Here is a 15,987-nt window from a genome sequence, read left to right on the forward strand (position 1 = left end):
TCATTCCAATCCCCCCTTTAAATTCAAGTGGAACAAAACCAGAACAAATATATGGAATGTTTTCCTTCTGAATTGTCCAGGTTGTTTCATAAATGACACAGAACTATTGCATCCCAACATTTCTAATCTTTCAAGATGCTTTCATGAAGGTAATCACAGTGATTTGATTAAATAAATGGTTTGTTTTTTTTTTTTTTTAAGATTAAAGGACAGAAATAGTCCAAAGACTTACAATTCGGCTTCTAGTTGCAGGATTGAAAAATGTGTCTTTGTCTTGAATATAAAAATTGGACAAATGTTCCTTTTGAAAAGGGGCAGTGAAAAACTCTTGCTCAGGTTTGATGATATTTTCATCCACTCTGAAGAGTTTACTAAACCAGTTGAAAGCTGAGTCTCGGGTTTTCAGGTCATTGGGTTGCAGAGGCAATTTGATGTGCATAACTTCAGCGTATGTGCACAGCACTTCCCAAGGTGCATGCACTTTCACAAAAATAAGTTTTTCATCCAAGACCTAAAATGAAATAATATTAAAAATATGTATGTAAGAAAATGAAAGGATTTTTCATAACAATTCTTAAACTATACAGAACTGTCTTCCTCTTTACAGTTCATAGATGACCTATTTAAAGTTGCATTCATGATCCATTTAAACAAATATATTGTTAGTTTCTGTAAAAGCTTCCACATGAGGTGGAAACACTCAGGAGAGAAAGGTATATAAAAAAGACAGCTAAATGTTCCCCTAATGCTTAATATTTACACATCTGCAAAGTATTTTACAAAGCAATTAAAGTTTAAGAAGGCTTCCCCTGTATGGGTGAATTAGGAGTGTTTGTACTTGTAGCCTGGCAGGGCAGCTGTGGCTTTGGAGCTGTCAGTGACTCCCCAGCAGCTCAAGTACAACCCCAGCGTGATGAGACTTGATAGAAGCAGGCTTAGCACCCGTGGGTGCTCCTGGGCAACACGAATTCCAGCTTTGTAGAGAGAATGGGGACAAGGAAAGAGGAATCAGCTGAAGCTGCTAAGAAAGACAGCATGTGGCACATTTGCTCTCAGTTGCACACCCAAACTGGCAGCAGTATGCTGCAGGAACCCTGACAGCCACTTTTGTCTCCTGTCTGCACATGACCTGATCTTGTATCGATGCCCTGATTTAGTGAGTCTCAGCCACATGAAATGACATTAGGTAGGTCATTGGCTCAGGAATGTTGGTCAAATATCTGATTGAGCCTGCAGAAATGTAGAGTTTCAAAAGTTTTTCAGTCATGATCACAGCAGAATAATTGAAAACTGCAAAATGTAAGTGTAGCAACAGGTCCACTTTTGCTTTCTTATGAAGAGCTGGACTGCGTGCTTGGATGTGCAGTAAGATACTGCTCTCACTGCAGAAATCAAATACTGTGATGCCATTGATTCTAATTTGGGAGGAAGGGGCAAAGTGATCTTTTCTGGAGCCCACCATACATGACCACACAACAACAAATTTAGACTGCAAGTAATTGTCCTGGATGGGGATTGCCAGACAGAGTGCTGCAGCCCTGGGAGACAGAAGGGAAAGGGGCTCTGGGGGGCTCTAACCCTCCCTGCAAGAGATAACAGCACTCTTGAACTGCCCCCAGGTGACACTGCAGCCCAAAATACACAAAGCATGATAGTTACAAGCACTTGCATGGTGCCAGGCCCTGTGAGGAGCTGGGTCATGTGCAGGATCTCTTCTGGCAGGGGCATTCTGCCCCGGACACCCACTGGCTTCCCACACGTCCCACACAGCCAGAGCAGGGGGACAACCTCTCCTCAGAGTATAGCCAGTAATTTTTATCTTCTAAGTGCTGAGCAAATACAACCTATGTAATCTCCCAGCTCCCCATCTTATTTTACAGAGGAAAGAACAGACATAAAGTTTAAAAGATTTTACATGGGATCACAGAGATGTTACTGATGGAAAAAAGGTGGGCCTTTTTCTCACGAGAGAAATGTTACCATAAATTCATATATCAATTTTTGTGCCATAGGGGCAGCTTTGCTCTCAAACACAGCCGTTCACACAGAGAAGAGCACTCACCGATCTCGTCGATTCAAGTTGCAAGCCATTGTTTATCAGGTTTGATTCATATACTTGTCTCTTCCTCTGTTAAAAGGTATTGAACACTGTAAAACATCTGTTCCAAATTTCAGAAATACATATGCATGGAAGAACGGAATTGCCTTCCGAAACAAAGAAATCATTTATTAGGTTATCTCTATAGCCCACTTGACAGCTACTGTGGTGATAGGTACAGTCTTACCTACCAATCCAGATTAGTGTTTTTTTGTCTGATAAACAATATTGCCCTCAAAAATAATTGTGGAGAATTCATCCTCTCAGTTTCTGGTACAATACAGAGGTAAAAATGTGCCCCAAATTTTGAATTTTGAGAGCAACTACCCCTGAAATTTGTGGTCTCCTTCACCTTTTGTCACCAATTGACCTACTGAAGGCAGCCTCTGTCCCACCATTAATTTGCCCTTTAGAAAGTACTCTTCATCTCAAGGGCTTTCCACCCCACTTTTCTTCCAGCAACCTGTAATTTTATTCCTCATTCCCAGTAATCACATGAGTGCACACAGTGGTTCGAACTGTACTAGGTGTCTACATTTTAGTCCATGGCTAAGCATCCCAAAGGGGAGAAGACAAGAGCTGTAGCACTTGTAGAGTCAATGGTGCTGCTCTAGGAGCATTCAATGTCCTCAGAAGGACGTGGCAAGTTTCCCTCCACAAAGATGAAATTCATGGATCATTTTAATTTCACTTCACAGTACCAGCACTTTGCAGGCAGTGAGCTGCAATAACTCTGAAATGTCTTTGCATTCTTGAGTTTGCTTCTCCACACACATGACCTCCCTCCATAAAACACACAGAGACAAGCAGACCCTCCCACCTCAAAATACAAAATATACAACCCATAAAGGATTTATAAGAAACTCTGAAACTTCATGTGAAGTAATCCAATTTAAAAGCTAGCAGTATCAACTGGATAGTTTCCCAGTGAGCTATTTGTTTATGTAAGTCAAGGCTAGCCAGCTCTCCCTGGGCTATAGACTGCATGGCAACACACCAGCATGCAGGAGGGAGGCACCTGTGGGCAGCTGGGGCCACGATGAGGTTTCCTGAGCCGTTTGCTAGAAAGAGATGACATGAATGCAGTGGGGACTGATGGCTTTACTCCTGGACCAGGCCAGGCTAGGCTAGCAGTGAGGTTTTTAGGGTGACTTGGTGATACTACTTTCTTACTCCCAGATTGCTGTCATGGCACTGGCCAATATTTTGGTTGTTTATATGCCATGTGCTTAAGGGTTTTGTGCCTACAACTAGTGGAACTTTGAGTTTTTAAAAGAAGAGTAGTCAAATGGTTTCTGCTGCCTGCTGCTCTATAGCCAAACTAATTGTGCTAACATATGTGCTTAAGATCCAGTCCTATTGCAGCTGTGAAGGATCAGAGTCAATGAATGATCATTTATCTAAAGTGTGAGGAACTTTGATAGGTACACAGAAACTGGTCTTCAGGACTAGAACCAAGACCCACTCACTCTAGGGCGAAAAACCCAGATGCTTCAGCAGAAAGGGCAAAAATCTTCAGGAGGAACAGATCCGTTATGTTTCCACACAAGTTCCATCCGGTTCTTCAATGTCTAAAGACTGTTGTAAGTCCTCAAAGCAGAAAATACTATTTTTCAAAACTCTATCAAGTCCTTAAATTAATAATTATAAAACTGAATAATAATAGAAACGGTCAATCCCATTTGTACTTTGTTGGTTCTCAACTGCAGCACCTGTATGTGGCAATGGTCACAATTGACTAATTTCATATTTTGTTAAAAGGTATTTCTTTCATCTGTTTCAGGTTTTCTGACTTTTTATTCCAGTGAATATCACCTTCTTTTTGGATAGGGACAGGAAAAGCCACATCTTTCAATCTGTTTTCTTCTTTCATCAGTATTTATCGTATTTTTCCTTATTCTTCTCTTTTCTCAGGACAAAACCAAAACCCCAAACTGTGACAGCACTCTTCATGGAGGTATCTCTCCATGTCCTATTAATCCACATGTTTATTGCTGACAGTATAATGCTGTTTGTATTTTTTTCATTGTGTGTATAACATTGTATATATATATATATATGTAATATGCACATTTATAATTTATTTTATATATCTAACACATTCTATTATACAGAATTTTGATTGTAGCCATACCTTGAAGAAGACACTTAATATAGCTGTTTCCTGTGACATCTAAGTCTCTTCCATGTACTAACAGCACTAATCAGAATCCCAAATGTGAATGAGTTTTTTCCTTGCAGTGACATATTTTCTTACATTTTTCAACATTTCATAGGAAATAGTGCTCTCCATTATCTTTCAAATCTAAAGGTTCACAATCATCTTGGCTTCTCAATAAACTACATCATGATTTTCTCTGCAATTTTAGTTATATCATAAATCAATCCTCTTACTAGATCATTCATATATGTAGTACAGAACATAGGAGTTGTTTGTTACTCCACTATTAACTCTTCTGCCATTTCATCTTACCTCTTTGCTTCTTCAAGTTGCCTGGAGAGGTGGTAGATGCCCCATCCCTAGAAACATTCAAGGCAAGGCTGGATGGGGCTCTGAGCAACCTGATCTAGTTGGAGATGTCCCTGCTCATTGCAAGTGGGTTGGACTAGATGACCTTTGAGGGTCCCTTCCAAGTCAAACTATTCTATGATTCTTCCATATTAATGTGGTTTTTTGTAATGTGAATAATACTGAGTCATGAAAATATTTCAACCTGAGTTCTGCTTTGTTTCAGCAAATAGAAAAGGCAGAGGGCTAAATACCTGTTTCATTTCTTCCTAAGTAGCACAAAGATGGAGGCAGAGCAATTCTCATTTTTATAAATCTGATACTGTTGTGTTTTTTTTTTTTTTTAATCTTACCATTCAGATTGCTTTAATAATTTATTGTGGCAAGAAGTTCCCCAAACTAATTTTGCCCTCAAAATCTTAGAGGAATGTTGACAATATTAAAGTTTCTAATAATGCATTAATGCAAGTAGTGAGAAACAAAGCCCCTGGGAACCTTGGCTAATTAGGGGCTTTGCTATTCTATATAAATGATTGAATTATGCATATGATGATCTATGGAGGAGCCAGACTTTTACCCAGAGGAGTCTATAGTGGTTTTTCATTGACTTAGGAACATAGTGTAAAGATATAATAGCTTATTAGGCTGGAAGGTGGAGTCTGTCCAAAGTTTATTTTGGTATCTGTTGTTTTGCTCAGCTACCTGCAAGGCTAATTTGTAGTAATAATGTAACCATGGTAATGTTGCTGATCTAAACGGACATAGATTTTGATGATTGAATGGCTAGCAAATAGACTAAGACACTATGGGATGCATAATCATATACAATCTTAAGAAAGTGAAAGTGTAGTGTAAGTAAATGCCAAGTATTACAGGCATGAAGAAGGGTTAGCTCCTGGGAGCTGCTTTTTCACTGTAATGCTTTCAATGTCTGGTGATTGTCTTGACAAGCTGAAAGGCTAATGATATTATCGGTCTGGAATTTGGTAGCAGACCAGAAACAGCTTTTTCTGTGTTTTGTAGATGGTAGGGAGCACTGGCTTTGATTACAGTGACAGAAGAACACTAACTTGTATATTTGTTTAGTTTCTTTTGGGCAAAGAGAAAAGTTCCCCACAGCAATATTCCTGTGGCTTCAAGGGAGAAATCCCAACAAGGAAGGAGTGTTTGAGTAGCCACCTCTGCCTTACCTGACAGACAACAGATAAATCACAGTCAATAAGAGAAAGACCGTGGGGCCCAAAGCCTCCCCCATGGAAATCAGCTATAGACAGTGGAAAGGATCATGATATTGATATTAGCTGCCAACTCTCACAATTCCTTTGATGGTGTTGGAAGCTTTTCTGGAAGTCTCGGCTGTCAGCATGACAACATTAATTGATTGAGAAGCTCTGCTTTTGTAAGCTTCTTTCCCTCATATTTGAAGATAACCATAAAAATATGAAGCAGAATATGCTATACAGGCTGACTCAAAAAAAAGTAAACCCAAAGAACTCCAAATACATATTTTCTGAGATACCCTCTGATTTTAAGCCAGCCTCATAATTTTCTGAAACCTGATTCATGACCACACAGAAGAAGACTGGGAAGACTACAGTCTAGCCCTGCTCTCAATAGTGGCATCTAGTGACTGTTTAGAAAGACCCATTTCAAGTCCCATTAAGATATGGTGTAACTTCAGAGTAAATCCCTCCTTGCATTTTTCCTCCCATCCTTCTATCATCCTTCCTTTCACCCATTAGGCAAAGAAGTAAAATTTGGGTTTGGGGTTGCCTCAGGGAAAGAGATTTTATTTCATTGAGTTCCTGCTTCAAATCCAATCCATCCAGCAGAGACCACGGCAGGTGTAGTTGCCCTCCTCCCAGTTTCAAAGGTCACTTTCACCCTTGTAATCAGACTTGCTGGGTAAGTTGACTTGGCACACTGCGGGCATATAGAACCTGCCATCCTCTACTGCCTCAAATCGCTGCATAAAATGGCACTGAAGTGCCCTTCTTTCTGTAAATCCAAGTATTGTTCTCTAACCTCAGGTATAACATGCTAAAGAGTGGGAGAAGTACAAATAGCTTTTGAAAAGTTATCCAAGCTTTTTTTTTGCTGGTTGTGTAAACTAAACATGTCTAGAGGCAGGAACTGTTCATTGTTTGCTTATGAAGGCAAACATCTCTAGCCCTTCTGAAGTTCTGTGTAAGACTGTACTTAAAAAAATATGTGTGTAATATTCTCTGTGAACTATAGTTTCCATTTAACTTGAAAAAAAGTTATTTATTTCTGTGAAGCACAGATTACTTCATGGCTGGAAATGGAAGTTTTGCACACATTCCTAATTAAATTACTGACAGTGCTTCTGTTTATTTCTGTTGGAAGGAAGCAGATGGACTAGAATGACATTCTGCATCAATTTGTTTTGAATTCACCTTCCTGGCCTTGACCCTCCAACTTTCAATGAGCTCCTTGAAGACCTCAACAGATGATACTGGGCATTTTTGAGCATTCCTGGAAAGACTAGTGATATTTAATTTCTATTTTGGTGGTAACCTATCCTGACAAATACAGTACATAAATTGTAGGTTTTAAAAAGATGCTTTGGGCAGGAGTTTTGATGGCTTGCAAGGTACAGTTTCTAGAGTCTGCTCCTGACAGTGTGATTGTTGCTAGTGCTTGAAAAATTGTGTACCAATTTAAAAAGGTTTGGAGTTCGAATTGAGTTCCACATATGAATCTTACCTTCTAAACTTTGAACCTGTAAATTAAGTTAGAAACTTCCATGAGGATGTCATTCCATTAGTTTGATTTTGTCTCCTTTAAACCACGCTTCAGAAACACATGAAAGTGAGGGAAGCACAGCACCACTGCATATCTCCAGGAGCTTTGGAATATTATATTTTTGTTCCTTCTACCCAAATCTCCCCCATATTTTTAGTTATTACCTTCTTTCCTCTGAGATGCTTTCCTAATTAATATAAATTAATGCTGGGCCACTTTCTCAGTTATAGTCACACAATTATGATAAAAAAGGACAGAAAGCCATTCAAATCAAACATAATGATGGTCCCAGGGCCAAATTCTTCTCTTGCTACAGAGAACAGATGTTTCTGTGCCCTGTTTCTCAAAATACAGTAAATCAGTTACTCTGGGCTTAGGTCTCATTTTCAAACCCTTCTGACTAAATTCAGTAAGTGTCTGAGGACTCCTCCACTCTCTGTATCAGACAAAACCACCCAGTATGGCACCCAAAACTTTTCACTTCGGAAATTTAGATCTACAGGCATCCACTAACAAGTTAAATTCTGCCCCCACTTCCATGTCACGCAGTCAGGTAGGGTGTAGCAAGTGTCAGACAGAATTTGGCCCAGTGACTACGTTCCTGGTCCCTACATTTTGCAACCTGTAATGTTGTTCATGGCCAGTGGAAACCCTGCTGCTGACCTCAGTGACGTGAGGATTTTACCCTACGAGAGCAGACTTCACTGGATCTGCTATTGTTAATAAGTTGGAGTTTCTAAATCCTGTGAATAATAAACTTCTGTATAATAGCTCTATAAAACTGTCAGAAGAGTCAAAGGAAAAGTAGCGTGAGCAAGGAACCTATTCAGGCTTATAAAATTTGGCATTCTCTGTTCATCATTGATCGGAGACAGACAGTGATGTATGCAGTATTTAAATGGCAATACTCCTCATTTTGGTATCCTGTATATCATCATAACTGTAGAAGTCATTTGCCCCAGAAAAAACTATAGCCAAATAAAAGATGATGTCAGTAAAGACAAGCTATCAGCTAGGTTTTATGCCAGTACTGATGAAACCTGTATGTATCTTGGACAGCATCATCCCCACACCATTCTGGGAACTGTGATAGACCAAAATGTTAATTCTCTCCCTGGAGTTCCAAGGATGCAAAACTGTACCACAAATGTCATCTTCCTTTCCATCTCAAGACAGAAGATAGATGTGTTTTGTTTCTTCTTTTCAAATATTCTATTCACATTTATTTCTTTTTACTTTTCGGTTTCTTTCACTCCTGGTACAAGTGTGTGGCAGGTCCCAAGGCAGCGTCCTGCATCCTGCTTGGGAGGACGTACAGGAAGAAAAATGTTATCAGTGCTGCTAATGTCTGTGCAGCATTTGCTTGGGGAACAAAGCTGGGCAGCACACACAGCTTCCTCCACTTGCATGGCAAGCGACCTCAAATGAGATGAAAGACCTCTCTGTCTTTGAGGTGACGGGAAGTGTTTAAGTGCTTGGAGCTGACCTGCACCTATCCCATGCTAAAAAGTTAGAAAGCTTACATCTATTCACATTTTAAAAGACTGTTCCTCCAACAATAGATAAAGGCAATTAATTTCTAAACTGATGATAACCGCATATGAGGCATTAGAGGGAGGGAGTCAGCACTTCTGAGTAGTATCACAGGAGTTTGTTTATGACCGGGTGACTCATTTCTACTCATGTGACAGACTCATTGAGCAAAATCCTCTCCTCACTCCCTCTTCTTCATCCACCTTTCAGTGCCCCTCCGTACATTATCTTATGTGTAACATTCTGTCTGTTTCATGGTCAGCTTTGGATTTTTTCATTAGTTCATTAGTTCTCCAGCTCAGTAAGGTCACACTTGCAACCTTTGTTCTTGTCCTTGGAAGTCCTCTGTAACTCTGACATTCATCTATAACCATGACATTAATCCTCGTCTCTCTCTGCTTGCTACTGCCCTTTCAACACCGTATGTGTTTCTAGTATCAAAATTTTCCCCCACACCTTCTACAGTACTCCTATGGCTTCAGATTCTCCCTATCCATGGAAATCCTGGCTCAGAAAGCTGCTATCATCCTGTTTCCAGCTTTCTTCTGACACAACCCTGTCACCCCAATCACATGTCTCAATCTCCTGTCTGTACTTCTGTCCATATAGCCACTGTTGGCCACCTTGCTGCCAGGCCACACAGCTGGCTCTTGTTGAGCTTGCTATCCATCAAGATCACGGGGGCCTCTTCCACAGAGCTACTCCCCAGCCACTCAGTCTTTACCTAATCTGATCATTAGTCTGATAAAGTCTTGTTCTCATATTTGTTGCATGTAGGTAGACTGCTTCCTCTTCCTCAGCACACCGCAGATTCAGTGTGGCTGCAGATCTTTGTAGGACTGAGACCTTTGAAAGTAAAAATTTTTTTTGCAAGCACCTAATGCATTATCCACAATGTCCTGCTCTAATTTTTCATGGTTTCATTTCGGCTAATGTCCTAGCATTAGTGCTGCACTAAAAATACTACTCAATTTCTCACATTTAATTTCCATCACTGTTTGGAAAATACACTCGTTATATTTTTAAGTACATTTGGGCAATGGCCAAGTATTACAAACATAAATGTGAAATGCTAATTGATAAAAACAATTGTTTCCAAAGGGGCAGCTTTTTCTTTCTAATTACCTCTTTCAATTAATTTTTATTGCTGATCCTGTGATCATGTGTAATGCAACATCCACCCACTACATGACTCCCTCAAATCCTCCTAATGACATTCCTTATGGCTGCCCTGTTAATGCCAACAACAACACTGTGTAATGAATATCAACCAACTCAGCTACAGGCCCTTTTACTCCTACTCTTCTCTTCCCTAACTGCAAATCATTATTTGTATATGAGCTGCTTTTGGTGATAACTTTGTCCTTGCCTGTCTCTACCATAGGCTGCTGCTGGAACACGCGGAGTTGCTAAATCACAGAAGAAAGCAAGTGGGTGGGAGTGTGCAGATGCCAAGGGGGCTACAGTCCTGTGGATGGATATTTTTCAGGCAGCTCACAATTAAAATAGCTCAGTGGCATGGCCCTGGGTGCCATAATGAGTGTGGCCTGCCAATAGAACTACTGAAATAATTTAAAAATAACAGTTACAAGTAATCTGCATCAAGCAGTCACTGGCTTGAGTCAGAAATTTTTTGCAGAGTCCCTAGGGAGGGCCAAACTGTTGAAGTGTCAAGGGAAGGAGTGGTACAGGGAGAAATTCTGGTGGCAAAGTGATATACAATTATTTCCCATAAATGACTTATGTACTTTATTGGACAGAATGTCAGCAACTATGTTCATAACTGTGACCTGGCCAGCTGCCTCCTCCTATGAGTTCCTCTGAATACCTGGATTTTAATACCAAAGTCCTCTAGAGGCCTAGTTCAAGTGCCGTAGGTACAGAAAATTGCCCTAGTCTTAAGATCTTGGAGTCTAATTTTAACCAGGAACATGATACCAGCATTCTTCTGCTCACATCTCCTGAAGGGTTTCCTCCCAGGAGGATGCTCTGAGGTCACCTAGCACACACTGGCAGACATGATGAGCAGTGCTCTGCCCATTTACACAGCAACCTACCAGCTTGATCTCACCCCTGTTCCCTGCTCAGTTTGATGGGCTTCAGTCTCCCAGCTCCCAAGGGTCCAGGAGGGCCCTAGGACAGGGCAATGCAATTGCTATTCTGGGTGAGGGCACTGTCTTCTCTGCCCACTGCACTAACACCCCAAAAATGATTTAGATTTATACTGAAAATAACTTACCTTTTGCTTTTTACGATCACTCCTCTTATGAGTCATTTTTTTGCTTTCATCTTCATACACCAACACAAAGTCAATTCTTCGCTGTCCATCACTGAAGAACAGGGAGTCAGGCTTATCATCAAAATCAGCCTGGAAGGCAGGTAGGTTCAGTTAATATGAGGAACTTTAGTTGTCGGTTCCTTATTTGCTTCCTGTTACACAGTAATTCAGTGAGTAGAGAAATGCAACATGTCACACAAAGATCAAAGAGACAACAAAAGTAGCACAAAGTAGAGTGGAGAAAAAAAGTTTGGAAGATCTCTGAATGATATAAGAACAGCAGAACTTTGACCTAAATTTGTTCTTTAGAAATAGCATATTAGCTTTTGGCAATGGGAGCAGCACTGGGATGCAGCACAATTCCTGAATAACACATCCCTCAAGTAATTTGGATGCTGACATAGATACAACGTTAGATAGTCTGTCTACAAGATATGTTGTTGTCTGACAGCAGTCTCAGAATTAGTGCGTTCCTATCTCTCCCCTTACCTGCCAGAAGTTTAAGCACCTCTGCATTTAAAAGAAACCCAAATCGAAAAGCCCAATAGTTTCATGCATGCCAGCATCCAAACGCACCATTGCCCAGAGAGCAAAGAACATGACCAGGTTGCAGATGAACTCTCAAAACGGACGCATCCTATGAGGATTTATTTCTCATTTTATTTGCAACATCTCAGATAGCAAAAAACATAGATGTATAATATATGCCAAAATTAAAAAGTTAGTATATCCATAAGCCATTACTTAGTCCCTGGAGGGAAGTAGGATAGACTGTCATATCCATTAATAACATCTTAATGTGTTATTTCATGTGTGTAATGATACAGATGCACTGATGATGAGGGAACTTGAATTCTTGAGTAATGATTTTGTAGTTTCTTAGAGTACCCTGAGGGCACTATCACATGTAACAATACCTCCTTTCAGGTAATATACAGCTGCAATGTTATCGAAATCATCACGTAATGAGCACTAAACTCTCAGGTACTCGGCCAAATCTATACATGGTGTTAATGAGGGCAGTGTCACTGAAGTTGATACATATCAAATGTCTGAAATGGGACTCAGCATTGCATTACACATGGTAAGATCTCCAAAACTGGCAGGATTCCCATACAGAACTGCAGAGGAGCCTTGGCTTTCAGATGGCTGGGCAAGCAGGGTCGCCCAAGGATCAGGCCAGGCAAAATGACCCAGAATAATCTCTTGAACATTCTCAGTGAGATGGATTGAGAACTGGCTGGATAGCAGAGCTCAGAGGATTGTGATCAATGGTGCAGAGTCTAGTTGAAGGCCAGTAGTCAGTGGTGTTCTCCAGGGGGCAGTTCTGGGTCCAGTCTTGTTCAAACTGTTCATCAGTGACCTGAATGAGGAGACTAAGTGCACCCTCAGCAAGCTTTTTGACAATACCAAACTGCGAGGAAGGGTTGACACACCAGCAGGCTGTGCTGCCGTTCAGTGAGACCTGGACAGTCTGGATGACTGGACAGAGAAGAACCTAATGAAATTCAACAAGAGCAAGTGTAGGGCCCTGCACTGGGGAGGAATAACCCCAGGCACCAGTACAGGCTAGGGGTTTACCTGCTGGAAAGCAGCACTGCAGAGAAGGACCTGGGAGTTCTGGTCAACAACAGGTTGGCCATGAGTCAGCAATGTGCACTTGTGTCCAAGAAGGCCAGTGGTATCCTGGGGTGCATTAAGAGTGTGACCAGCAGGTTGAGGGAGGTTCTCCTCCCCCTCTACTCTGCCTTGGTGAGGCCACATCTGGAGTACTGCATCCAATTCTGGGCTCCCTGGTTTAAGAAGGACATGGAATTACTGGAGAGAGTCCAGTGGAGGGCTACAAAGATGGTTAGGGGTCTGCAGCATCTTCCTTATGAGGAGAAAATGAGAGAGCTGGGTCTGTTCAGCCTGGAGAAGTCTGAGAAGGGATCTCATCAATGCTTATAAATATCTCAAGGGTGCATGTCAAGAGGACGGGACCAGACTCTTTTCAGTGGTGCCTGATGGTAGGATGAGGGGCAATGGGCACAGACTGAAGGACAGAAGGTTCCATCTTATTCAGATGAGGAGAAACTTTTTTACTTTGAGGGTGCCAGAGCACTGGAACAGGCTGCCCAGAGAGGCTGTGGAGTCTCCTTCTCCGAAGACATCTAAAACCCATCTGGACACATTCTTGTGTGATCTGCTTAGGTGAACCTGCTTTAGCAGGTGGGTTGGACTAGATGATCTCCAGAGGTCCCTTCCAACCCCAACTATTCTGTTATTCTGAGATACGCTTCTGCTTTTGAGGGCACAGAAAAGATTCCCAGATGTCTCATCTGTGAAATTTCCCTGACAGTGCAGACCAAACTCCATGAGGGATGTCAGGTTCAGTTTTGAGACCTCCTGGATGTCTGGTCCACAGAAAGGCACATGGAAATGTGGTTATGGTGTCAGAAACCCCGTACATGCAGACTGAAATGTTTGTTCCTCAACTCCAATAAAACTGAGAAGAATGTTAGTCTTCAGTCAGGAGCACCCCAGTTCCAGAGAGTATACAGTGTTTTAGGAACCACATGTGTCAGTGTTTCCAAAATAAAATTGACCAGGAGTTTTATTCTAAACCTCTCCCTGTAGACTATTTTGTTCCTGTTTATCGGCTGAGTCAAAACAGTCAAGCAAGATGTGTCTCCCCGTAATTACGACAAAATTTCCATATTTTAAATAAGCACACTGAAGTTTAAACTCACTTTTTTTTTTACATTTTATGTGCAAAGGCTAGGACCTGCTGCAAAAAGCTCCTGTTAACTTAGTTGCTTCAAACAGTCTGAATAAATTCTTGGTTAGAACAGTTTTCTTTGAATCCAACCTACGCCTAGTTTTGTGACAAACCTGACAGCAGGCAGCTGCTGACATACATGCATATATATACATATATATATGTATATATATACACATATATATACACACATATGCTGACATACAGCCAATATACACATACATTGTGGGCTAGTTTCACAATCTGGCCTAGGATTAAGAAACTACCTAGGCAGGCATCCAATCAACATACAACTGCACGCTGTTAATACTGTTTTAGGGAAAAAAATGCTTTAAACTTTCAGGTGACACCACTAGACAACAATAACACTGAGTGTCTCCATCACCCAAAACAAGCCATGGATGTGAATTTCTACATTCTTGAGAGCTGGAGATGGCATTGTCCTGTCAAGCAATCAGGCTTGACCCTGGCAAGTTTTCCTCCTGCTGAGGACTAGCCATGGGTGTAAAATGCAGCCCTGCTGTGACCATTTCCAATCTCGTTTAAAACATAATAATGATGATTTCATGTTGACTAGATTTCCCTTGGGAGGAAAGTATCAACAACAGCAGCCCCTATTAGAAGACAGAGGGGGTGCGGGGAGGCAAGGCTGGCCCAGGACAGAGCCCAGCCCCACAGCCTTGGCTCTCTCCCGGGACCCCGGCAGGATCTGGCCCCCCACTAAAATTGTTCCATGTTGCAATGCTGGAAATACAGAGCCCAAACCTTGTGATAACGAATAAGGAGGGGAAGTGTTGCTAGTGCATAAAGCAGAAGGTTTTAAAATTGGGCTTCTTCATCTTCCGAATCTTAGAGACAGCATTATAATAACTTCTGCTTAAAGAGACAGAGTTCAGTTGTGAAATTCAAGCACCTGAAAGCATGAAAGCAGAAATAGCAAAAAAACCCTTTTTGCTATATGATCTGTCCACAGGATAGAAAACAAAGAAACAGCAGACAGCAAGCATCAGATTACATTTTGACCTAACAAGTTTTGCTCATAATTTGAGACTACATAACAGTGTCTAAATAATTTTTCATTAAATGTAGTCTCTTTTAAGATTATGAAGCCAGTATGTAACAGCAATAACTGTCTTAACTCAGTTGTCAATAACCAAATGCAAAGATTGCCTGTTGATCAATGTTCTGACTCATCAATTTACTTATATATATGTAATTTTATTCACAAGCATATATGTGTTACCATATACATACACCTTTCTGTATATGTATATATCTCTATCAAACTATGCATATATATAATGGAATATAGCTGAAAGATTAATCAGTATTGGACTGCATGACTCCAGGTACACAGAAGTTCATACTTATGAAGACAACTTCTTAAATGTAATTTCTATTGCTTTTAATCACAAGGGCATTGTTCGATTGACCTATCCATAGACACTTTATATATGGATAAAATAATAAAGAATTCACTCATTAAACCTGAATGCTTAAGAGATCAAGACCTACACAAATCAATTGCAATGTAACATTAAATATTGCTCAATTAAAAGTAAGAAGTAAAATACAAAAGGGAATGTACAGTCAAGGTTCCAATAGCTATATTAACTTGGATGTTTGTTATGTCTTGTAATCCCTACTGGATAGTTTGTAATGAAAAATCATATATTATTCAACATAATTACCAGGGGAAAAACAGGGCTGGAAACTGAAAAGACTGCTGTACTCTGAAGTTAATAATTCCTTTGAGACAATTTTTAAAAAAATATGTAATATTATTTGACAGTATCACAAATGTTATTATCATACAAATGCACACAAGTTTGTGTGCATAGACACATAAGTTAATGGGGCTTAAATTCCAATATATAATTTTTCTTAAGTCTCAGTAGCAAATTATAACCCAAAATAATGAACAGGCCCGTTGATACCTCTTTGTTCTGGAAGAAACAAACACGGGGTCTATTTACTGCACTATCTAATTTTCTTAGCCTCAGCATAATCACATTTTAAGCGCTGATGGAGGCAATCGTTTG

The 15,987-nt window shown here is 40.5% G+C and overlaps 1 protein-coding gene across 3 annotated transcripts in view; it reads right to left on the bottom strand.

Moving 5' to 3' along the window:
* The window catches only part of ANO6 (anoctamin 6), a 77,557-nt gene that overhangs the window by 27,554 nt on the left and 34,016 nt on the right, over positions 1 to 15,987 (bottom strand). For all 3 annotated transcript variants that reach the window (XM_065048604.1, XM_065048605.1, XM_065048606.1), the window contains 3 exons: positions 11,146 to 11,274; positions 2,063 to 2,128; positions 233 to 511 (listed from right to left, as the gene is read on the bottom strand). In XM_065048604.1, coding sequence (XP_064904676.1) covers positions 233 to 511; positions 2,063 to 2,128; positions 11,146 to 11,274 — 474 coding nt within the window. The remainder of the gene's footprint in view (positions 1 to 232; positions 512 to 2,062; positions 2,129 to 11,145; positions 11,275 to 15,987) is intronic.

The sequence above is a fragment of the Columba livia genome, chromosome 1, assembly GCF_036013475.1.
Source record: "Columba livia isolate bColLiv1 breed racing homer chromosome 1, bColLiv1.pat.W.v2, whole genome shotgun sequence".
NCBI lineage: Eukaryota > Metazoa > Chordata > Aves > Columbiformes > Columbidae > Columba > Columba livia.